This window comes from Ochotona curzoniae, unplaced genomic scaffold (assembly GCF_017591425.1).
Source record: "Ochotona curzoniae isolate NIBS_2020 unplaced genomic scaffold, NIBS_Ocur_1.0 contig_523, whole genome shotgun sequence".
Taxonomy (NCBI): Eukaryota; Metazoa; Chordata; class Mammalia; order Lagomorpha; family Ochotonidae; genus Ochotona; species Ochotona curzoniae.
The window spans coordinates 8,387,413-8,412,086 of NW_024466459.1; the positions used below are offsets into that span (position 1 = coordinate 8,387,413).

The window sequence follows — 24,674 nt, forward strand, 5'->3', positions numbered from 1 at the left end:
AAATCCTCTTGTGGTTTCAAGATATATTGCTACCAAAGCAGCCAGTCTGGGTCAGTGGGCAGGGAGACACAGCCCTTCCGTGTCACCACAGAGACTGGAGAGGATGGTCAGAGTTAGGCCCCACAACCAGAGCTGTTCTCATGATAGGAAGTGACATATCACAGGGGCGTGGAGGAAGTATGGAGGAGGAAATGATTCAATGGGCTCTGCTGTGTGCGAGTGGGACAGTGAGACCAGCGGCTGCATCCCCAGTCCCCAGGTTGTGCCATCACTGGGAGTGACAGGATCCCAGGATCCCAAGACCAGCTGCCTGCACAGCTCAGCTGTGCCTGCACCCAGCCCAGACCAGCTCAGACCCCAGCAGTGGAAAAGCAGAAGCGGGGAGGTGCACGTTGTACCTTCTCTGACAAGGCTCTGCTTTGTCCCTGGCTGGACCTGGAGTGGCTGCTGGTGACCACTGTGCTGCAGAAATGAGGTCCAGATCTGTGTGGCTTCTGTCAGCTCTGTTCCTCCTACATGTCCAAGGTGAGTGGGATGGCCCTGGACCAGGATACTGTGCCCTAAGTGGGAGGGCCGTGGGCTGGGCGGCATGCGGGTGTGAAACTGTTGGCTACCAGAGGGTATTGGGCTGTGGAGAGACGGCAGGAGGGTGGAGAGGTATCCACGAGCATCCGTGCCTGTCTCAGAGGTGACCAGTGGGCTCTGTGCACAAAGCAGGGGAACCAGGTTCCTAAACACAGTGTAGAGTCAAAGCTCAGGGTGGTATGCCAAGGAAGGTTTTTGCTCTAAATATGCAATCTGGAATGTTGTCTTGACCCTAACACACACACACACACACACACACACACACACACACAGAGGAGTGTTCACAGATGCCCTGCCCTCCCTGGGAGAATGGGCACTTTCACATCCCCATCTTGGGGAGAGGTGCCTCATGCCCCACACCCAGTCCACACTCCAGGGTGATGCAAACCAGTCCCCTGTGGGTCCCTCTCAGACCACACCTCCAGGACCTGCCTTCAGGACACCCCACCCACACACACCTGGGTCCTGTGTGTGTGTCTTCCAGGCTGTTTCTCCCTGAGCTGCCCCAGAGTCGTGGCAGGCACAGTTGGAGGCTCCTTGAGTGTTCAGTGTCACTATGAGGAGAAATATAAAAACAACAGAAAATTCTTGTGCCATCAATCGTGTGGGCCAAACCAGGAGATTGTGATGACAGAAGTGTCAGAGAGAGAAGTGCGGAATGGCCGCGTGTCCATCAGGGACGATCCTGCAAGCCTCAGCTTCACAGTGACCCTGGAGGAGCTCCGCCTGCAGGACGCGGGCACATACCAGTGTGGGATCGATATAACACTGAGCTGGGATGCCACCTTCTTGGTTGAGGTGCGTGTGTCCCCAGGTGAGTCCCTTTTCCCCAGCACCAAAGCTGCCTGAGACAGAGTCTACCCAATACCTCTCTGAATAGAGGAGTGTCATGGGAAGGGGGCATGCCATGTGTTGGGGGAGATGGCACCACACCGGCTCCAAGTGGTGCCACTCTTCTCTGGGTCCCACCTCACTGCTCAGACCTAGCTCTCCTTGGGTTTGGAGTGGGCATGTCCCAGAGACCACAGGTATCTGCTGCCCTCCTACCCTGAACAAGTTCCATCTCCTGTGCAACTGTGTGCAGCCTCCCAAGGGGGAATAGGGTCTAAGGACACCTGCTCCCTCCCTCCCAGGCTGCCCTGGCTAACAGGGGTCAGAGCAGGGCAGGATGGGTGGGTATGGGCTCTGATGCAGTACCACCTGTCAGGGCAGCACCCTCACAGTTGTGGTTCAGGCGTCTTCAGCAGCCACCAGGGGGAGCCAAGGGAGGAGCCAGGTCTCACTCCTGCAGACACCCTTGGGAACCTCAACCTGCACCCCTCAGGTGATCCTGCCTCCCTCTCTTCTTGCACCTTGTACTGCAGCACGAACACAGAGAACCTCTGAATGTGGCAGAAGGACAAGACAGCTTTGAACAGGGCTTCCCTGACTTCCTCCATCTTGGCTATGGTTACCACCACCCCACTTGCCATGGGGGGCTTCCTCTCAAGCCTGGGGAAGGTCAACTTTAAAAGCAGGGAAGTAGCCAGTTCCCCACAGTCCACTCTCTCTAGATCTTTCTTCCTAATCCCCCACAGATGATGGCCTAGGGATGCTGCTTGTGGCCAAGCCCTGGCTCCCAGCATCAGGACTGAGCAGGCTGGGTGGACACCACCTCCCAGCATTCAGCCTCCTGCTGACCATGCCTGCTCTTGCTTCGAAGCCTCCAGCAGTCCTCAGCCCCATCTAGTGCCTGGGCCCCTAGTCCCAGGTCACAGTGGACATCTAGGAGTGTTTCTCTAAGGAGGGTGGGGAGCAGGCAGAGGAGTGGGTGTGTCTTGGGGGAGAGGGGCAGGCATGTGTGTGTTGCCACAGGTGCTCACAGCGCCCCCTCTGCTGAGCTGATGGAGATGGAATTGAGGCGGGTACCAACCTGGGATCAGGCATGGGAGTGCCATGGGGCATGCTGGATTCTGCACATCTGTCCTTCCCCCTGGGTGACCTGGTATGGGGACGGAGGCGTGCACGGGTGAGGGGAGAGTCCCCACACTGACTTGTGCTTCAGCCGCAGCACCGACACAATCCTCCAACCCCCTGAAAACCACAGACACCCTGGTCCCCGTGATGACCCTGCTCCCAGAGCTGACCCTGCCTGTGCACAACCGGCCCAGCCCACCACCTCGGTAAGGGGGACCACATCTGGGTCAGAGCCTCCTGAGGCTTCTCCTCTGGGTGGAAGGGGCAGCAGGTGGATTTGTGTCTCCCTCCTCCTGGCTCTTCCTGTACTCACGTTCCCACACTCTGCTGAGCAGGTCCTACTTGGGGCAGTGGCCTTTTCTCAACCCTGACGCTTAGCAGTGACCGGAGATAACAGCTCTGGAGTCAGCTGCTGAATTCCCTGTGTCATGGAAAGGCCCGTTTCTGCTGAACGCTGTGAAAGATGACTTCACTGAGTTGGAGGGGGAAGTGTGGGCAGGAGGTTGTGCCATCATGCCATTGTACCAGGTGTTCAGAGGTGGCCTTGTTGAGTGCAGTCCTGCAGGGTAGGGGTTCGGGCAAACAGGGATTGGAGTCCAGGTTACCCTTGTGCCAAGCTAATACAAATATCCTTGTGCAGGAGCCTTGAGGGCCAACCAGGCTGTGCTGCTGCAGCTGGTCTGGGGAACCAGGAACCTGGGTGTTGTTCCCTATGGCTCCTCAGCCCCGTTCCTGGTCACAGCAGCCAGCCTGCCTTGACAAGTCTGGCCCTCTGAGGCACAGGAGCCCTGAGCAGGCAGTTCTACCAGACCTCTGTGGTGCATGCCCAAAACACACACTTGCTTCTGTCCCTGAGCCCTCTCCATCTTGGGAAAGGCTAATTTGGTGGGAGTTGCGAACAGATGTGAACCAGTTATGCCCAGCCCTGATTCATGCATCCCTGGAGGGGTAAGCCCAAAATGGCAGGCTCAGAGGGGATCTTCTGGCCACAGCACTGTCCTGGATCCCTGGATGTTTTCTCACTGCCCTGTCTGGGAATGCCTTTCCTCAGCGTCCCAAGCTCAAGTTCAAGGGTGACCCTTTGGCTCATAGTCACAGGCCCCTGGTCCTTTTGCCGGGTTTGGTCCTCCTTGCATTGTAGTGGACACTGGACCTGGGCTGAAGGGATGGGGATGAAGCCCAGAGCTGCACGGCCTCCCTCTGGGAAGGAGACTTACTCTCTGTCATCGCATCCCTGGCAGGTCCCAGCTCAGCAGCGTCCACTCCTTGAAGCTCCTCCTGCTCCCGGTCTTCCTGAAGCTGCCCCTGCTCCTGGGCACGCTCGGGGCTGTCCTCTGGATGAAAAAGAGGTTGCAGAGGGCACACTGAGAGAGGCCAGCTCAACCCTACAGGAGTGTCCTGGGAATGAGATGATCGGAGTGATGTCAACCATTTGTCTTCAACCAGCAGATCACAGGCACAGAAGGATGTAACCAGCCCACGTGCACTCTTGAAGCCACACGTGGCATCTGGGCACCACACTGCATGGAGAATAGTGGGGCACACAGGGTGATGGAGCCCCAAGCCTGTTCCCCTTTCAGAGCCGTGTCCCCTGCAAATTCAACGGGATTTCGGTGTTTGCAGGCACCTGTATGGAGTGTTTCACCAGATTAGCAAAGAAACACATGTGGATTTCCAAAGGGTGTCTCATGTAGCTTTGTTTCTGAACGTTATGGAAAACAGAAGGATGAAGTATTTCATTTTGGGGGGCTTTTAATTGATCGGGATGATACTCTGTCGGCTCTACCTTCAGACCAGAAATGGTCTCCTCAAGTTCAAGAAACGGTTGAACTTATCTGGATAATAAGATGCTGGACTTTATGCTTGGTAAATGCTTGCAATGAAAGAATCTCAACTGAATTTGAACTGTGGTTATGCAACAAGGTGGAGGAATCCACCATGGGAGGAGGGTTTGGGGACAGGTGGGGAAATCCTAGTGCCTATAAAACTGTGTCACACAATGCAATGTAATCAATAAAGATTTTTTGTGTGTGTGAAAAAAACAGAAGTATTTCATTTGTGATTGACGTAATCTTATCATTCAGGTTGCATTTTGGCAGCTCCTGATTGAGCCATTTCCTTGCAAGTTCTACGTTCTGTTGAATAAATATGTTTACCCCTTCTGCTGAAGGCATTGGGTCATTTTCCTTTTTCTTGGTTCTCCTTTCTCTTCTTCACCCAACCTCCTCTGGTTTTTGGGTTTTTTTTTTACTTTAATTTAATTATTTATTTGATACTTTGCAGCTGTTACCTACACTATTGTTAAGAACCTGGTCAAACATGTGTCCCATATGTGACCCAAGGGCTCTCAGGTCCAAGTGGGTCTCCCAGACGCCAGGGGAAAATACTGGGCTTTGCTGTCAGTGCTCAAGCAGTTCCCTAACCAACCCCAGATTTGTCCCAGAGTTGCCATGGCAACATCCCACCCCCACATGCAGTCCCAGGGCGCTGAGCCTCACCAGATAGGACATCCTGGTCACCACGTGCATGACACAGGACCCCCAGGAGGTCAAGCTCCTTCCACGTGTTTAGGCTCCTTGGATTTCATCTTTTGTGACATGTCTGTTCTAATCATTCACCTGTTCCTCTCATCTCTGTTTTTTTTTTTTTTTTCATTTATTTGTTTGTAAAACCTCTTTGTAAGTGCTTCTGAATAGTGTTTGCTAGCTGTCAGCTTTGGGAAAATTTTTGGGAAATAATTTTTCACCATACTGGAATATATTATTACAGATTTTTCCTTTAGGGTTATACATTATTATTATTATTATTATTATCATCATTATTACAAAGTCATATATACAGAGAGGAAGATCTTCCGTTCAATGATTCACTCTCAAAGTGGCTGCAATAGCCATAGCTGCGTCAATCCAAAGCCAGGAGTCAAGAGCCTCCTCCAGATCTCCCATGCAGATGCAGGGTCCTAAGGCTTTGGGCCATCCTCAACTGCTTTCCCACGTCACAAACAGGGAGCTAGAATGGAAGCAGTGCTGCCAGAATTACAATCGGCGCCCATATGGGATTCTGGAGCATCAAGGCCAGGACTTTAGCTGCTGAGCTACCACGCCTGGTCGCAGTTTAAGCCTTATACATCTGCTTAGTAAATTCTTGTTTCTGCCTCCAAATCTACACCCCAAAATTCTACATTATCTTCTAGCCATTAAATTTCCCTTTTACATTTTACTTTTTTTTTTTTTTCTGCCCCAGCCCGTGCTGGGACATCCAGGTGGAATGGCTCCCTGGGGTGGGGTGGAGGCTCAGCTGACCTTTGGGCAACACCCTTCTGTCCTAATATGTCAAACTGAGAAGTGGCTGCTCACAGAGCAGGAAGTGCATAGCAGAGGCCCCAAGGAGAGATCAGGCACGGGCATTCACCCCAGAGCTTGTCTCCTGGAAGGATCGGGTGCTGGTCACCGAGGACGGGGGTCAGGACCATGTGGCTGCCTCCCACTCTGCTCCTGCTCTTCCTCCCAGGTGAGTGCTCCCCTCACACCTGGAGGAACTAGGGTACCAGGGCTCGGGGTGGAAGTCAGAGTCTGTGTTCTAGGAATTAACTGAGGGATGTCAAATGACCATGCCGAGTACCCATAGCCTGATCAAACACTCTGGCGCAGGAGAACACAATGTTTGCTGACAGGAAGTGCCACCTGCACAAAATGTTCCGGGGAGTTGGGTTCAGGGGGTGGGAGGCCAGCGTGCTCCTGGGGTCTTCACCTTGGAGTCATGAAAGGTCAGAGGAGTCTCTGCTTCTCGTGGTTCTGCAGGAAGATGTCTGAGGTCAAGCTGCCCAGGATTCAGGGTCCAGAGGGATCCACCTTTGCACCATGGCCTCACGTGACCTCTTTGCTGGGAGTCGGGAGGTTGGGAGATGGATAGAGGGGGTTACAGCGTGTCTCTCATAAGACAATCCCTGTCCCTACCCTATGAGTCCCATCCTCATGACATCATGTCAACCATGTACAATATCATGCTGGGTGGGGATCCAATTCTAGCTTTGCGGTCACAATGACATTGCACATGGAGGCCAAGCTGATGAAGACGTGAACAGGATGGGTACACCTGCTTTCGGTTTAACAAGATCACCTGGCTACTCCGCCTGAGGGCCACTTCTGCATCAGAGAGGAAAATCCAGACTCAGTGTTTCCACTCCCTGCATTCAAGCTTAAGTGTGGAAGCAGTGGTGGCAGACTCAGCAGGTGGAGAAGAAGGCATCTTCCTCAGGCAGCACAAGACGGGCAGGCAAGCCCCTCCATGCCCCCGACACGGGGAGATGGACAGAGGGGGTCTGCGGAGATTTCCCTCAAACCTGCAGCAGCTTCTGAAAGGCGCCCATCGAAACCTGCAGCTGAGATCACGGTCAAGTCCCCGGACCATGTGGATGCACGCTGGCACCTGCTTGGACATTTTGTCCAGAACGCCGTCATCTCTTCTTTTCCGTCTTTTGGGGAAGTTATCCTTCTATGCAGGGCTGATCCTCCTCTTGGCTGCTCCTCCTCCATATCACAGAATCAAAAAAAGAAAAAATCTCCATCTGCAGTCTCTTCTGAGGACCACGGGCAGAATCACCCCTGACTGAGGCTCATGGCTTAAACACGGTGCCTGCATGTCCCCAACAAGGCTAGACCCGTCTGCTTCCAGGGGTGTCGGCATGTCAGGTGGATCCAGCTGCAGTCAGGTTAGATGGCTTTCTTCTTTAGTTAATGAGGACAAGGACCAAGCAGTGAGGAAGAGGAGGCCAGGCAGCCAGAGGAACACCGCCAGAGCCTGACCCCACTGAGCACAGCCCACGTGTTGCCCCAGGAAGTGGATGGGATGCTGACTGTCAGAAACAGAGCATTCCCCTGTGCTGTGGTCCCCCAGAACCTCAACGCAAGAACTGCCCTTGGCCAAGCACATGAGCTCTAACTCTGTGTAAAGGCTGCAGGAGAAAGCTTGAGTGCTTTGCTCAGGGAATGGCCCTAAGTGCCCTGAAGAACAACACTGGAGTGCAGGGGTGGGTCAGACAAGGATGGGGTGGGAGTGGGAGGGAAGGTCGTGGTGGGCAAGCAAGAGCAAGGAGGCTGGGTGGCATGGCTGTGATTTAGAGGGTGCTGGGTGCCACCATATAGCAGAGGGCAACATTAAGGGGAAGGTGCCATGGGTCCCACGGCAGGGAATTTGGACACCACCCAAGGGATCCCAGTCAGGGTGCGCAGTGTCTGTCTGTGTAAGACCATCACCCGTGAAAGGTGAGGGGAGGTGGAAAATCAAGATGGCAGAATAGGGTCAGGACATGTTTAATCAGACGGAGAAACATTTAATCAGGATGAAGCAGAGAGGACATATTTCAGGAAATAGAAAAGGACAGAACAGCAGAGGGGTACCTGGAGACTGACAGACACAGGAAAGCAGCGGGCACAGCAGTGTGGTGTTGCAGTGACTGATACTCCAGCACGGCGATCTGAACTCCACCAGCAACCAGGTGGGAAGGGACTTTCACTGGGAGCTTGGGAGGTGAACTCAGACAAAGTACTGTCCATCCTGCTGTTCCATTTGATTTGACCAGGAGCAGAGACAGAGCAGCAAATCTCAGGCAGTGTGAGAACAGAGTGAATTTCATAGCCCAGTCAGCCCCTAGAGCTGAATTGGGCACCATTTTGCGTAAGGAGGAAAGGGCAAGGGAAAGGACTGAGCATGCTCTGAGCAGGGAGTGAGCTCATTTCTGACTGGTGATCTGCAACAACGTGGCATTCTACGGGTTCCATCCGCGGCATGTCTGGGTAGCCCTCAGATCTGACGGCCAGCAGATCAAGAACTGTTGTGGTAGCACGCTGGGCACCATTTTGCGCATTGTGGCAATAGCATTGGGACTGCAGGGGACAACAGAGAACTGCACATGTGCTGAGCTCGCGAGAGCTTGCTGAGGTCCCGCAGGAAAATAATACCGACTATGACATTGTACCGGTCAAAATAGGTCCGTGTGGCACCCAGACCTAACGTCCAACAGGTTCCGACAAGATCAGCACCACCAACAACCTAACTAGATAGGACACCTGGTGTCTCTCTAATCCTGGAACTCAGTCCAACTGGAAGTGGGAGAAAGGTTGCAGAGACAACAGTGCAGCCTCAGCACGGTATCACAGGAGGTGGAGAGTGGTGAGCCAAGAGCTGGGGCTGTGGAGATCACAGTGGATATCTGACATAAGAACCCAGATCTGGAACTTGCTGGAGGTTGTGGCACAAGTGGCTGCAAGCAAAAAGTTGTGTGCCAACTGCAATAAGTAAAATCGCATTGTAGACCGGTGGGTGACACAGCTTAGAAACCTGCCCCAAGAAGAAGACTCTGCTAACCAGAAGTACAATGATCAAGAGCAAAAGAAGAGACAAAGGCACAATGAATATTACTGAGCACTCCTCTGCAAAGGAGCAAAACCCTATGTCAACCTCAGAGTTAACTGAGGAAGACGTCGAGAAAATGGGGGACACAGAATCCATAAGACTCATTTTGAAGATTGTGGTCAAAAATGAGAAGCTCATGCAAGAGTTCAAAGAATTTAAGGAAGCAGTAAAGCAAATCAAGGCTGGTATATCAGAAATTAAGAACACAGTAGAGCAAATTACAAGTACAGTGGAGAGTCTCCAAAATAGAATGAAGCAAGCAGAAGAAAAAATCTCAGAATTGGCAGATATCTCCTGTCACCAGGGGGAAGCAAACAAAAAGCCGGAAGCAGAGCTGGATCAGGCCAAAAAAAGTAGTCAAGAATTGAAAGACACCTTTAAGAGGCCAAATATAAGAGTTCTGGGAGTCCCGGAAGGTGCAGAAAGAGAAGCTGAGTTTGCAAATGTATTTAATGAAACAATCAAGGAAAATTTCCCTAATCTGGAGAAAGAATTGGGAAACAAGATCCAGGAGGGACACAGAACTCCCAACAGGCTTGATCAAAAGCGATCTTCACCAAGACATATGATTATCAAGCTCTCTTCAATTGAACATAAGGAAAAGATCCTTAAATGTGCATGTGAAAAACATCAATTGACATATAAAGGAAGGCCAATTAAGCTCACAGGAGATCTCTCACAGGAAACTCTACAGGCAAGAAGAGAATGGAGTGACATATTCCAGATTCTAAAAGAAAAAAATTGTCGGCCTAGGATAACATACCCAGCAAAGCTTTCTTTCATCTTTGAAAATGAAATAAAATTCTTCCAGAGTAAAGAAAAGCTAAAAGAATTTGCCTCTTCCAAACCTGCCCTACAAATGATACTTCAAGATGTTCTCTTGACAGAGAAGAGGAATAGCACCTACCAAAACCAAAGGCAAATGGGAAGAACATCCCAGTAAAATGACAATCCCAGACTAAATCAATGAACAACCCATTCCTAAAATTACAGGACCAAAGTACCACCTATGTATATTTAACTCTAAATGTAAATTACTTAAGCTCAATCAAACATCATAGATTAGTAGACTGGATTAAAAAACAAAATCCATCTGTTTATTGTCGGGAGGAGACACACTCCAACAAAGATCAGCGGAAACTCTATCACATGGGTTTTGTTGTTTTCATCTCTTCAAAACACTTTCTTCTGATTAAATCATTCAATGACTCGTAGATCATACAGTGGCATCATTTTCTTCAAGAAGGTTCTTGATTTTCACTTCTTCAGCTACACGTTATACATTTAATAGCATGTTGTTTAACTTCTTGGTGTTGTTAATTTCTTTTTTCTCCCGGAAGTTGATTTTGTTTTGTGGCTCTTCATTTAAGGGAAGGTAAAGTAGTTGTGTAATGGAGACTGTCATATCTAGTAACATGTCATTTAACTTCATGGCATTGTAAATTTCTATTTTCTTTCTAGTGTTGATTTTGTATCATGATTTTTCATTTAAGGGAATGCACAGTAGTTACGTAATGGAGACTAACAACCAGATGTGAGGACGCAGTGTGGTCGGCATCTCTGTTTCCAGACAAAGATGGACTTACAGTGAAACTGTTTATATTATATTTTGACAATAGGATTCTGAACTCTCTGCCATTGTCCATGCCCGCAATGATGAACATATGACTGAGTATGAAGAACTATATGTTAGTAATGAATAAAGGAACTGGGGCGGGGAGGGAATTGGGGGAGGATAAGGGAATATGGAACTGTATCATAAAATGATAGCAATAATAATAAAATGTGAAAAATTTAAAAAAAGAAATAAATCTTTAATAAATAAATAAATAAATTTCTTAAATTTTTATTGGAAAGTCAGATAGAGAGTGGAGAGACAAAGAGGAAGATCTTCTGTCCGATGATTGACTCCCCAAGTGACCGCAATGGACGGACCTGAACTGATTTGAAGCCAGGAGCCAGAAACTTCTTCCAGGTCTCCCACGTGAGTGTAGGGTCCCAAGCAGGGAGCTGGATGGGAAACGGGGCTGCTTGGATTAGAACCAGTGCCCAAATGGGATACTGGTGCATTCAAGCTCAGGATTTTAGCTGCTAGGCTGCCGTGCCAGGCCCAAAAATTAAGAAATCTTTTTAAAAAGTGACAACACTGACAGGAATGCCAACCCCAATGGTCATGCTCCAAGGAGCTGTGGGCAGAGGCCCTCCCTGCAAGGACGGGCAAGGGCAGCAGTCTGCTGAACCTCTCAGCCCACCAGGCGGCACAGCCAGCAGGGCGCCTGGAAGCCGCCTGAGGGCTGGAGCAGCTGGGACTGAAGTGGAACATGTATGGCACCACAGGAGGGTGAGCTTGTTAAGCCTCCATGCTGACCACAAGCCCCAAATATAATCTTGAAGGTTTAATTTTATTGGGCCCGCCTCCAGCTTTGACCTGGGGGGACGCACTCTGAGGGGCAGGTGCACCCCTCGCCAGGTCCCAGCCTCCGTGTTGCGATACAACCAGGACAGTCCCCAGGGCCCACAAGAGGCGACAGAAGCAACACACACACAGAGACGGTTTAGGGGAGGGTCCCTGCTGACGGGCACAGGACACTGGCCCCCTGCCCACCCCTTCCTCCAACACACACACCAAGCCCAGATTCAATTTACCAGGTGGAGATTGTGTTCAAGGGAAATCAGAGATGGCGAGCGGCCGCTTTCAGCCGCCCCATAAGGACGCGCCCACGGACGGGGGACGGAGTCGGGGCCAGGCCACTCCAAGCTCTTGGCTGGGACTCCGGCTTCCAGGCCTTTCTGGCATTTTCCAGAACTGCCTCTCGGCTTTTCTAGCCCCCACCAGTCACCTTCCATGTAAGGTGGGGAAGCCAGGGACAGAACAGGGCCACCTGAGCAGGGGCTGCCCTCCTGGGCGAGGGCTGTGGCACAGGCAGCCCCTCAGGGTCACGACTAAGGGAGGCGGCCCACTGGGGACAGGAGCGAGCCAGCAGCTTGGAGACATGGCACTCCAGCACCAGGCCCTCCACTGGCAGCAGAAGTGTGGTTTGTGGGACCCGGGGGTGGGGTGGGACTTTTCCCTCCCCCCACACGCCTCTGCCCTTCACTTAATTTGGCATGCAGGATTATGTGTTAATCTGAAGTTCAAATAGAACTTCCCTTTGCTAAGCAGGCTGCCCCGCGCTGAAGGTCAGCATCTCAAGGTTATCTCCTTGGGGACCGGGCAGGGAGGGGCTCAGGCACAACCAGGAAGCTTCCCTTCAGTGGAAATTCTACCTTCCTGGACTTGCACCTGAAAAGGTTTTGAACTTGAGAGTCCCACAGTGACTGATGGTGGGGCTGGGCTTGTGCGCCCGCTGTGGCTGACAGGGAAATCACATGCCACCCGTGCTGGTCCCACCGGGCAGCTCCTGGCACAGGCTCCTTACCTGCTCCCATGTTGACAGGTGTCACTCTGGAGACCAAGAGTGGACTGTGCGTGAGCAGTCAGGGGCTTCAGCCTCTGACAGGCAGCAGGGCACAGCTCCCGAGTGGGCCTTGGTCTAGGCAGGACAGGCCTGCCGTTATCAAGGGGTGACCCAGCAAACAGTACTCTCCCAAGAAAAGTACCATTGTTTTGGAACCTTCCACCACTCCAGACAGAAGCTATTTCCTGTTTCAGTGTGAAGGGCAAGCACAAAACTAATTCTTCCAATTAAAAAGAGGGGAGGGGCAGGCCTGGTGCTCCTGTCCTTACCTTGCACGCACTAGGATCCCATAAGGATGCCGGTTCTAATCCCAGCAGCTCCACTTCCCATTCAGTTCCTTGCCTATGGTCTGGGAAAGCAGTCGAGGATGGCCCAAAGCCTTGGGACCCTGCACCCGTGTGGGAGACCTGGAGGAAGTTCCTGGCTCCTGGCTTCAGGTCAGCAAAGCTCTGACCATTGCGACCACTTGGGGAGCGGATCAACAGACGGAAGATCCTGTTCTCTGTGTATCTGACTTTGCACTAAATGAACATTGAGAAAAAACAAACCACCACCAAGTGGGGCCAGGGCTATAGCATAGCTAGTGAAGCTGCTGCCTGTGACGCTGGCAGCCCGGGAGAGCTGGTTGGAGTCCCAGAAGCCCCATGTGTGATCCAGCTCCCGCTGACATGTCTAGAGCAGGGGAAGACCTGGATGGAGTTCCTGGTCCCAGACTCCAGCCCGGCCCAGCCCAGCCCAGCCCAGCCCAGCCAGGCCCAGCCCAGCCAGGCCCAGCCAGGCCAGGCCCAGCCCAGCCCAGCCCAGCCCAGCCCAGCCCAGCCCAGCCAGGCCCAGCCCAGCCCAGCCCCGCCCCACCCAGCCCAGCCCCACCCAGCCCAGCCAGGCCCAGCCAGGCCCAGCCAAGCCAGGCCCAGCCCAGCCCAGCCCAGCCCAGCCCAGCCCAGCCCAGCCCAGCCCAGCCCAGCCCAGCCCAGCCCGACAGGGCCAACTCAAATGAAGGAATCTTTAAAGAGAAACCAAGGGGAGCTCCTCCTCCCATGCCCCGCCCCACACTCTCTGACCTTTGCAGAAACGTGGGAACCCTGAGCAGGAACGCATGCCTGGGGTCTCGGGCACCAGGGCTGGCTGGCAGTCACCGCCAGGACATCTGACCGCCCATGTGTGTTCTCCAGGGCAAGGCCAGATGGCCACGCCCCCAAGGCATGGCCGGCATCCCCGCACGGCCAAGCGGGACATCTGGTTTCAGGGCCCCCCAATAACCAAACGGCTCCCTGTCTCCCCGACTGTTGCCGAGAGGTTTTCCTGGGCCATCTTTACGTCCTCTACACACGACTCCAGTCTTACCAAGCACACACAGGTTGTCTTTGGATGTTAAACGAGGCCTCTTGGCTGCAATGTGGAGAAGCCAGCCTGCTCCCCACGCGAGACCAGAAGCAGTGGTGCGAGTGGGCGCTGTGGCCCTGCGGGTTAAGTTTCCGGTGCAGCCTCATGCCACCGGGGGGGGGGGGGGGGGTCTCTGGCTCTGGGCTGCAGCCCGGCCGTGCGAGGAAGGACACCCTCTGTCTGCAAAACACCAACCAGTCTCAACAGCAGAGTCAGTGCGTGTGACCAAGAGGCTGGCCTTACAGGGGCCAGAGCTTGGCGCCCTCAATGTGGGCGCCACGACAGCAGCATGAGAAATGCAGAGTCCCAGGCCTGACCCAGACCCCTAGTGCTGCCCCGGGAATGACCGTCCCTTCCCCTGCTGGGAGCCAGAGCCAGGCAGCGCAGAGCTCCTGCCCGCGCCAATTCTCCAAGAGGAGCGGGAAGGCGCTTCCTTGTATGGCAATGGGGATCTGAAGCGAAGCGCTGCAGAGAGGCCAGGCCCAGCCTGAACCTGGGGGGCCTCGCCCCCAGCCCAGCCCGAGGGAAGACAGCTGGGCCCCTGCAGCTCTCCGCATTCCACGTCTCTGGAGAGGGTGAGGCTGGGCATCTCACTTTAGCAGTCATCTCCACATGGTGCTGCCTGTGCCCGTAGCCAGCCAGCTGCCAGGCGGCCACCAGGTCCCCCGCCCTGGCGCCATGGCCCTGCAGCAGCCGACCAACTCTAGCCACACACCTATCACGGAAACCCCACCAGGAAACATGCCTTGTGTTTCATGTCTTCACCACGACAGTGCCCGCTTCACAGCACACTCTGCCGCCTTCCTGATGCTGGTGTCAGCACTGATGGGGCAGGGCTCCGGCAAGCTGCTGTTCTTGTCACCGTGCTGGCCAGCTTCCAGGCTCAAGGTCAGCCAATCACATCCGGAGCCTCTTGGGATGTGTGTGCCCCAGGACCTGTGGTTCAGACAGCAGGAGTGAGAAACACCACAGCCAGGTGTAAGATACACCTGCTCCAGCACAGCAGAACAAACCACACCCCTCAAAGGAGAGGAACCAGGAGCCACCCACTCCCTAGAGGCACCAAAGGCCCCCTAGGTCCCTCCTGTCACCGTCGCAGCACGCACCCCAAAGCCCACACTTCCTGACCCTGTTACCCACGGGGCCCAGGGGCTCCCTCCCCCCACTGCACCTTTAAGTTTTCCAACATCTCCCTGCACGGCAGCTGACGTGCCTGGGCCGAGGGATTGCTCCATGCAGCCACCCGGCGTGCCCAGCCCAACAGCCCTGCAACCCCCTGGAAGCTGCAGGACGCCTGGTGGACACTGCACTTACCAGCTTAGCTAACAGCCCAGGTTCGACTCTCAGCCCCCTCTCCCATCCTAGCTTCCTGTTTTGTGTGTCCCCCTGGCAAGCAGCAGGCCCAGCCCAAGTATGTGGTGCCAGCCACCCATGTGGGACAAGTGGACGGAACCCCTGGCTCCCAGTTGCCTTGCCCAGCCCTGACTGTTGCAGACATGTGCAGAATGAACCAGTGGATTGAAGATACTGGTCAAGGGCCCAGCGCAATAGTGTAGTAGTTAAAGTCCTTGCCTTGCACGCACGGGATCCCACATGGGCGCCATTTCTAATCCCGGTGGCCCTGCTTCCCATCCAGCTCCCTGCTTGTGCAGCTGACGGCCCTAAGGTTTGAGACCCTGCACCCACATGGCAGACCTGGCCTCGGATTGGCTCAGTTCCAGCCGTTGCAGCCACTTGGGGAGTGAATCATCGGATGGAAGATCTTCCTCTTTGTCTCTCCTCCTCTGTATATCTGACTTTCCAATAAAAATAAGTAAGCCTTAGAAAAAAAAAAAAGATGCTGGTTGAACAGAAGAATGGAGACAGAGAGCTGCCTAGGTTCCTGGGCCAGAGTGCACAGAACCCCTTGTGACCAACGTGCTTCCCTGGCACTCTCCCGCCGGGCTCCCTCAGAGACTGAAGCCAAGGTGGCTTTGCAGATGGCACTGGCTCTTTCTGGAATTGTGGCATCGCCTCCCAACCCCAAGGGAGGGTCGTGGCTGAGCGCCCCCAAGAGCACAGGAAGCTGGCCGGGGGCCTGGCGAGCAGGTCCACCACTCCAGGTGAGGCTTCTCTGCTCAGAGCTGCATCCACCACACGGGAGACCTTTCCCGACCTATGATCTGCTGTGGGCACTGGACTTGAGCGTGCCCAGGTGCCTGCCTCCTGCGGGCGGCCAGCCGCTCCATGGCAGGACAAGCAGTGCCCAGGCGCTGCACCCATGTGGGACGGAGCCCTTGTCTCAGCTCCTGGCACCTGCAGCTGGGCGTGCAGCGGAAGGAGGCCTTGGAGAGCTCACGGCTGCCCAGCAAGGGGGAAGGCAGTCAGGCAGGAGGACGCCATCCTCTAGTGGACAGAGGGAAACTCAGCCCTTCTGCAGGGGGCAGTGGCAGTTCCACAGCAATCTTTAACCTGAATCACAGCCTTCCCCATCTCCTAGGGACAGGCCTCCTGCACACGAAGCTCTGCTCTGTGGGCCAGAGCAACAGGAAGACTCAGCCAGACCCGTGCAGGGCAGCCATGCCTCTGGAGCGTGTGAGGTGGAGGGCAGCACAGCCCCGGGGGCCAGGCTGGGGCCGGGGAGCCAGGGCCGTCCCTCCCTTGAGCCATCCAGGCCACCTCCTGGGGGCTGCAGTCTCAGGAAGCCGGACCAGGAGCTGTGCAGCACATCCAGGCAGTGGGACCGGGTCGCCCCCTGCCCTGCAGCCTTAGACGGCCTTGTGGGGACTGACACCCCACCCCCACTGCCCCAAGATGTGGCAAATGGATGACTGGCAGGCGCCAGCTGGGCACTGTGGACTGGCCGTGATGTCTGGACGTCCCTCTCAGCCCCCCAACAGCTGGGCATGCAGGGGTCACCTAAGCCCATCGCGGGTGAGATGATGGGATCTCATGGCCTCTCCCTTACCTGTCTGAAACACAGTACAGCAGAACCAGAAGAAATGGCAACGGAGAGAGCGAAAGCGATCTCACACCCACTGGTTCTCTCTGAACAGCGGCACCAGGCCAGGGCCAAGCTGCAGCCCGTGGCCAGGAGCTCCAGCTGGGTCCCCTCCATGGGTGGCAGCCCTCCGTCCACCCTCCACCGCTTTCCCAAACACACAGGCCGGGAGCTGGATTGGAAGTGCTGCGGGAAGCCAGCTGAGATGCTCACAGCAATAGGCCCTGTTCCTGGCACGCTGGCCCGAGGCCCCGGGGACGCCTCCTGGGGTGCTGACTCACACAGTGGCCCCCACGCCGGCCCCCTTCCTGGCAGGGCCACATGGCGACCTCCCACGCTGGCACCCTTCCTGGCAGGGCCACACGGCAGCCCCCACGCCGGCCCCCTTCCTGTGTGACACCGCCCCCGGCTGGGCACACTGGAACCACATACTCACACTGCTGACAGACAGCGCAGGGCCCACACAGCACAGGGACCCCTCACCTGAACGGGTGGGGTCTGCCTTTCAAACAAAAAACTACTGCAGTTTGTCACACCGCACACTGCATCTGAGGGCAACCTTAGGTCCTGGCAGGGACCCATCTTAACCCCAAGAGCATCCCACCAGCCAGGGGCCGAGAGGCAGATGCTCAGGTGAGACCCGAGGGTGCAGGTGGCCAGCCTGGACCCCGCCCAGCTGCACCCACCAGGCCACCCGCACCCCATCAGGGCAAGCACGGGACCTGGTATCCCTACAAGCAAGGCCATGGCCACCCCGCTCACCCCGAACCAGGATGCCTGGCTGGGTGTCCAGCCAAAGAATTGCTAGGTAGAGCCCAGGGGTGCCATGTGTGGCCAGCAGGGGGCCCGCGTGCAGTGCCATGCCCGTGTGGCCTGTTTGCAGTATAATACATGACCATCAAGCGGCTGCTAGAATGCTCACACCTGTTTACTGCAAAGTCAACCCTGGGGCTGGAGTCGCCCTGGGCCTTTACTTTAGGTCAGGGTCGGGCTGCCTGGTATCGGGGCCGCACCCAACGCCTGCAGGTGCAGCGACACAGGAGCCGGTCCCCAGACCATCACACCCCACCGTGCCTGCTCCCCATTCCGGGGCCGTCCCTGCCTCACCCACCTGCAGCCCCCAGGGCCACGTGCAGCACCCCCGCTCCTCGCCTCCCGGGGTCCCCAGGAAGAGAAGGACACGTGCGGAGTAGAAGGACGCAGGCCCCCAGGACACCACGCCCCTCGCAGCCCCGGGGTCGCGGCTGACTGGCGGCAGGCAGAGGCCGGCCCCGACGCCCCTCGACACACCCCGAATTCCGCCCGTACCCCAACACCCGCGCGCCTCGCCTTCCACGCTCTCCCTCCAGGCCCGGGCGGAAGCGGCTCCAGGCAAGCACGTCCGGCGGAAATGGGCGCTCACCACAGAGACGGCGGCTAGAGCAACGCCCTCCGCCTCGGATCCGAGTCCTCCCAGGCGGTCTTAAAGGGGCCGCAGCCGACAGAGATGGACAGGCTGTGAAGGGAGTTGCTGCGGCTCCCGCGGCTGGGCCTTGCGCGGGGTTCCCAGGGTGTTGCCAGGTCAGAAGGCTGGAGCTGCAGGACGGGGCGTCCTCCAGGGCTGGATGCACAGGCCCGGTCCGCCGCCGTGCGCACTTGTAGTGACGATCCGCCGGACAGGGCCTGCGAGCAAAGCGAAATTATATTTTAGTTTTATAAGGACTGCCTCGTTTGGAAAGCCAAGTTACAGAGGGAGTGAGATCTTGGCTTCTGTGTGTGGGGTGCAGAGCCCCAAGCCCTCTGCTACCTTCCCAGGAGCATCAGCGGGAACTGCAGCCAATGGAGCAGCCTGACCCTGCACAGCTGCCTGCCCGGGATGGGATGCTGGTGCAGCAGGCGGAGGTCAACCTGCTACTCCACAGCGCCAGCCCCCATCCCGTGTGCTTAGGCTGTTCTTCTATTCCCGAGGGTCCCGTCAGCGCTTGCTGGGGAGTTCTGTCCCTGCCAGCTGCAACTCAGAAGGGGCTCCCTGGCGGGAGCTGCAGCTGGAGCCAGGAGCTCAGCCCTGGGGACAGGGACCACTGGAGTCTCAGCGCTGCCCCCTGTGAAGCTGGGGTTGGGAGTCACCCAGGGGAAGCACCCTGTTCCCAGCCAGGCTGTTGGGAGGAAGCAGTGAGAATGGCCGGGTCAGGTCCTGGCCCAGTTCTTGGTCTTCCCAGCCTGGAGCCGGGAAGTCCGTGTCCATTGTCAGCTACCCTGGATCAGCTGCTCCCGGAGTAGTGGGGCAAAGAATAGACGCTATCCGTAGAGGCCAGCTCGCGTTCCCAAGCTGCCTGGTCCCCCCACCCTGTCACGGTTGGGTCTGGGGCCTTGGTCCTGGGGGAAGGACAGGGGACGCGCAGGTGAGTGGCACGAGGGCTCGGCGGTCAGGCCCAGGGCACTCGCCCTTGACCCTGATTACAGGTGACTGATGGTGACATAGCGCTCCTGCACCCCGACATCGCCATGGTGACAGCTGCTCCCCGTGTCCCTGCCACGTCCACCTGCTTCCGGTGGGGGTCTGAGCCCTGGCCCCCTCCTCACCTCTGCCTTCCCCTCTGGGCCCCTGAGATGTCACCAGACCAGCACACTGGCTCTCCCTCCTCTGACAGCACCACCCTGCTTCTCCACCCTGGCCTTCCCAGCAGGAAGGGGAAGAGCCTGTGTGGCCTGCTGCTCTGCGGAGCGCCCGTCCCTGGGGCAGGCCGGACAGACTGCAGGAGCCCAGGGCTTGTGGGAACTTTGCCGCCGGTTGTTGGAGTTGAAGTCCAGTCTGTGGTCTCCAGGCTGACGCTGTGCCAAGCATGGCTGGGCAGCCCTAGCTCCCAGCACATATCTGGGCCCTGATGTGACGTCTGTCCCTGAGATGACTCCAGAGCATGGCTAGCGTGCAGTGGACAGGGAAGGGGTTAGGGTTAGGTGAGTTGACCCACCCCAGGGCACAGCGTCCCGTCCACGGTACTGTGGCCTGGGGGTTTAGGGTGGGCACCTGGGATCCAGAACCGAGTTCCCTGCCCTGCCTCCCAGTCGCTGTCCATTATCCCAAAATGTCTCCAACTCCACCATGGCCTTCTTTGTAAGGTGCAGGGGACAGGTCCACCTCCAGGTGAGAAGGTGGCGGTCAGGAGGCGCCCAGTGCGGCCAGGAAGCCTTTGTGTTCTTAAACTTGCTCCATGCAAGGAGCTTTGTCACCACTAGAGGGCGGGAGAGACCGTGGCATCCTGGACAAAGGCTCCGAGTGAGGCCGGGTGGGTGGGGGGTGAGGGTGGCTGGGTGAGGCTGGGGCAGGTGTGAGGTGAGGCTGGGGCAGGTGTGAGGTGAGGGTGAGGGTGGTTGGGTGAGGCTGGCGCAGGTGTGAGGTGAGGCTGGGGCAGGTGTGAGATGAGGCTGGGGCAGGTGTGAGGTGAGGGTGGGTCTGGTGTGAGGTGAGGGTGGGTTGTGTGTGAGATAAGGACCGGTCAGGTGTGAGGTGAGGGTGGCTGGGTGAGCTCAGGTGACCGCACAGCCCTCCCTGTGTTGTTGAGCCCGGGGCCTGGAGGACACACTTGGGAACTGCAGAGCATTGGGCCTGGAGGCCCCACAGCTGTGCACCCCGGGCCTAGGGAGCTCAGCAGTGTGGTGAGGTACAGTGAGGGCTTAGCCCTGTTTATTTTATATATATATATATATATATATATATATATATATATATATATAAACAAACACATATATTTTTTTCTGTATGTGTAATTTCTTTTTTATCTGAAATACAGTGAGAGAGACAGAGATCTTCCATCTGCTGCTTCACTCCCCAAATGGCCGCCATGGCCAGAGCTGTGCCAGGCAGCAGCCAAGAGCCAGGAGCTTCACTGGAGTCTCCTCCATGGGCAGGGCCAAGCACTTGGGCCGCCCTCCACTGCTTTCCCAAATGCATTAGCAGGGAGCTGGTTGGGAAGTGGAGCAGCCTGGACTCAAGGCCAGGGATTGATGCCGGATCCCAGGGCCTGCCACTCTACCTGGTGCCCCTGGGAAGAGCTCAAAGCTCAGAGGTTCTTTTGCTGTTTTCCGTATAGAACAGGGTCTTGTAACCCCACGGTGGGAGGAGGGAAGGCACACGAGGTTTACTTGGGCCATTTTAAATTCTGACATGAAGATTTCCAATCTAGAATCCTGTCTAGTAACTAGGCTTCATCCAAATTCAAATTGCTGGAAGAGAATGACTTGGCTTTCAGCAGGGTCTGTTCTGGGTGACCCGGCTTCCTGTAGCTTGGAAGACGGAGGAATGACAGTCGCCTGTGGGGACAGGGGGCGTGAGGGAACTTTCTGGAACGAGGACAGTGTTCTCTGCGGTCATGGTGTGCGGTATATTGGAGGTTTATTTGTCCAACTCGCCACAGTGCATACTTGGTACAGGTATATTTCACTGTGCACAAATTGCATTCGCGTCACAAAGGAGAAGGAGCAGGCCCTGGCTTCAGCTTCGCAGGGAAAGCCAGCGGTGAATGACAAACGCTGTCTCCGCAGGAGCTCCAAGGGCACGGCTGAGCTGGCGGCTGGGCGGCTGGGCGCCTGGGAGGCCTGGATCCGGGGGCAGGATGCGAGGCTGGGGCGGGGGTCTAGCTTAAGGTGGTCGTACTCCAAGGCTCCAGCACCCTGAGTCGTTCCATTCCCACCAGCAGGCTTAGGGAGGGGGCCGAGCGGAGAGGCCTGAGGGCTGCGGCTGGGAGGGGGCTGGGCAGCCGTGGGTGTGCAGGCTAGACACCCTGACCCATTCCTGCAGAAGCCAGGGCCGACACAGGCCACTCTCTCCTTCACCCCTAGGCATGTGATGGTGCGGCTTAACCGGCGTCCCAGGTTACAGAAAGAGAAGTAGTCATGATTGCTTTATCGGTGTCTGTGGCGCGTCCAGGTGTCCCTCCCCCCACCGGATCTGATCTCAGATGACACAGCTGACACCCCTGAGGGCTGAGCTGGGACCGAGCTGTGACTGTCACCCACCCTGCCAAGCCCTGCCGCTCCAGGCACAGCCAGAGGACAACTCAGCAGCCGCGTGTGCGTTTGGAGGTATGTACGTTTGGAGGCTGTGAATTTTTAACCAATTGTTTTCTTTTTCTTTCCTTTTCTCTTCTTTTTTTCTTTTCTCTTCCTTTCTTTTGAAAGGCAGGATTATAGAAAGAGACACACAGCATCTTCCATCTGCTGCAAATAGCTACAACGGTTGGAGCTGAGCCAATCTGAAGTCAGGCGTCAGGTGCTTCATCCGGGTCTCCCGTGTGAGTGCAGGCGCCCAAGCACTTGAACCATCTTCTGCTGTTCTCCCAGGCCGTAAGCAGGGAGCTGGATGGGAAGTGGAGTAGCCAGGACTCTGACCAGCACCCCCATGGGATACCAGTGCCACTGGCAGAGGCTTAGCCTGCTGTGCTGCAGTGACGACTCATTATTTGCATTTCTCATGACACCCCGCTGACAGTGGCTTTGCCCCAGTCCTGGACATCTGGTCATCTTCCGTGCCAGCAGGAACTGGTTCTACAGTGCCACTGCTGAGACAAAATGTGACAACTCGAGTAGCCGTGGGACTGGGGGCTTTCAGCTGAGTGGGCTGTCCTGAGACAGAGTGGGCCTCCATGAGTGCGGGCGTGGGGGTGCACGCTGCCTCAGCCCGGAGGTTCCTGCTGTGTGGTTTTCTTTTTATTATTTTTTTAAAGATTTGTTTCTTTTTTATTAGAAAGTCAGACATACAGGAGGAGGAGACACAGAGAGAAGGATCTTCCGTGCACTGATTCTCTCCCCAAGTGGCTGCAATGGCCGGAGCTGTGCTGATCTGAAGCTGGAGCCAAGAAATTCTTCTGGGTCTGCCATGTAGGTGCAGGGTCCCAAGGCTTTGGGCTGTCCTCCACTGCTTTCCCAGGCCACAGGCAGGGAGGGAGCTGGATGGGAAGTGGAGCTGCTGGGATTAGAACCGGTGCCCTTATGAGATCCTGGGGCATGCTAGGACCTGTAGGCTACCACACCAGGCCCCTGGTGTGTGATATTCGTCCTAGCTTCTGCATGCTTTCCTGCTTCCTGTGCATTGCTACATTCCTATTTACATCTGGGCCACCTCCTGAATCTCCAGCATCTTCTGCAGATTCGGACCCCAGGTGGTCCTGCTAGGAGCTGAGGCAGGTCCTTAGGTCGTTGCTTGGGGCCTGTGTGGGGCAGAGCAGAGGCCAGGAGAAGGTGATCGGCTGCCCCCTCTCGCTGCTGGTCAGACTCTGGGTCGCAGACGGGCGCTGCGGGCACCACGCGGAGCCGGCAGGTGCAGCCCCAAGGAAACCGGTGATGCGGGCAGGGGGCCCCTGGGCCCTGGCAGGGCGCTGAGGAGCGGGTCTGAAGCCAAGCCTCATTGTTCTGGCGCCCCGCATGCCCTGAGGGCGATGCTCGGCCTGTGCTGCAGGGCGCGAGGGCACTCCCGATGCACAGCCGAGCAGATGAAGACCTGGGGGTGTCTCCTGCCTGCCCTCCGCCCTCAGCAGAGCTGCCTGGGGTCTCCCTGAGGGCGTCTGAGAGTGGGGGTCCGGGAGGGCAGGCTCTGAGGGGCTGTAGGGACAGTAGCAGACACACGTGGACTAGCGGGCACATGTGGCCCTTCAAAGAGATGTAAGCACACATGCACGCACATGAACACACACGGACACACATGGACACACATGGACACAGCCAAGGGAGACACAGATGAGGGGCCACCGAAGGATACAGAGCATCCACCAACAGAGTCAAGAGGTCACCAAGGCAAATGCAGCGGCCACCACGGGAGACACGGTGGCCACATGATGGGGGCAGTGGAAGGCGGATACTGGCTGTCCAGAACCTGCCATTTGTGCCTCCTCTGCTGGCCCACGTAGCTTGCTTCAGCCTGTTGCCCATGATCTTGGAAAGAGGCCTGGGGACAGGGTCTCTGACCCATGGGGCTGTTGGCCCAAGAATGCTGTCATGCGCCCCACCTCTTGGACTCGGTCTCCCACTGCTCCAACCCAGACCTCCCCAGCCACGCAGGCTGAGTGTCTCTGTGATTCTGTCCCCACCGTCCCACTCCCAGGCCTCCTACTGTCCCTCCCTGGGGCCGTGAGCTCGCCTCACCCTGCGCCGTGGATGGGGGCGTCATCCCAGTGCCCCAGCGGAGAGCACGCCTCGCCAACACGGCCATGACGGGGATGCCTGTGGCTTTGCCTTCGTGGTGTGTATGTGTGTGGTGAGGAGCTCTCTGAGGAGGGGCAGAGCTGGACTGTGGGAGGTGCTTATGGAGTCACTGGGAAGCCGGCCTGGAAGCGCGCAGAGGCCTGGAGAAGCAGTGCCAGGAGCCTGAGAACCGAGGCGGGAGAGAAGGAAAGACATTGTCCTTGCCAAGTTCTTCCATGAACCCAGGGAGAAGAACTTAGACTGGTCATTAGAGAGGGCTCAGGGCTATGGCCGTGCATGGCCTGGGCTAGGCTGTTTGGTTCAAGATCGCCCTGGGGGTGCCATATCTCTGGTCCCCATATTATAGCCAGGGAGGCAGAGAGCAGAGGGGCCCAGGTGTGAGACTGGAAAGTGGGGACAGCCTTGTTCTCTTGGCTGCAGAGACCTCGTATGAGCCTGGCCCGGCTGCCTCCAGCAGGTGGGGGCCCCCACTGGTCCATCCCTAAAGTGCCCTTGTGGCTCCATGTCCTTGTTTCCTTAAGCCTAGGGAGGGGCTCCCAGGCAGCAAGGGGATGCAGGCAGGGCCTGACCTTAGGGCCCTGGACCCTGGCCTCCAAGTGCCTGGCCAGGCGGGGAGGCAGCCCCAATCAGTTTCTGGTGCTGTGTGTGAGTGTGCACACACAAATGGCTGGGACTGGCGCCAGCCTGGTCCTTGCCACTGAAGATGCTCAGCCCGGCAGAGA

At 56.4% G+C, this 24,674-nt stretch overlaps 1 protein-coding gene, 1 long non-coding RNA gene and 1 other non-coding gene across 5 annotated transcripts; 1 reads left to right on the forward strand and 2 right to left on the reverse strand.

Moving 5' to 3' along the window:
• The first annotated feature begins 220 nt into the window (after positions 1–220).
• On the forward strand, positions 221–3,980 carry LOC121162535 (CMRF35-like molecule 6). 2 transcript variants are annotated; one of them, XM_040989597.1, is made up of 4 exons: positions 221–525; positions 1,070–1,399; positions 2,630–2,747; positions 3,783–3,980. In XM_040989597.1, exons 1-4 carry the CDS (start codon positions 471–473, stop codon positions 3,907–3,909), a joined length of 630 nt encoding a protein of 209 aa, XP_040845531.1. In that variant the 5' UTR covers positions 221–470; the 3' UTR covers positions 3,910–3,980. The 2 variants fall into 2 exon arrangements, with proteins under 2 accessions (XP_040845531.1, XP_040845532.1); XM_040989598.1 differs by having other exon boundaries at positions 2,636–2,747.
• On the reverse strand, positions 681–3,835 carry LOC121162536. 2 transcript variants are annotated; one of them, XR_005884809.1, is made up of 4 exons: positions 3,759–3,835; positions 2,498–2,566; positions 1,044–1,139; positions 681–730 (listed from the first exon to the last, which is right to left on the reverse strand). It is a non-coding gene; the product is annotated as an uncharacterized LOC121162536 (long non-coding RNA). The 2 variants fall into 2 exon arrangements; XR_005884808.1 differs by lacking the exon at positions 681–730 and having other exon boundaries at positions 873–1,139.
• A 13,667-nt stretch (positions 3,981–17,647) lies between the features above and the next one.
• Positions 17,648–17,835, reverse strand: LOC121162691. Its single transcript, XR_005884828.1, has one exon.
• Between the last annotated feature and the right edge of the window lie 6,839 nt (positions 17,836–24,674).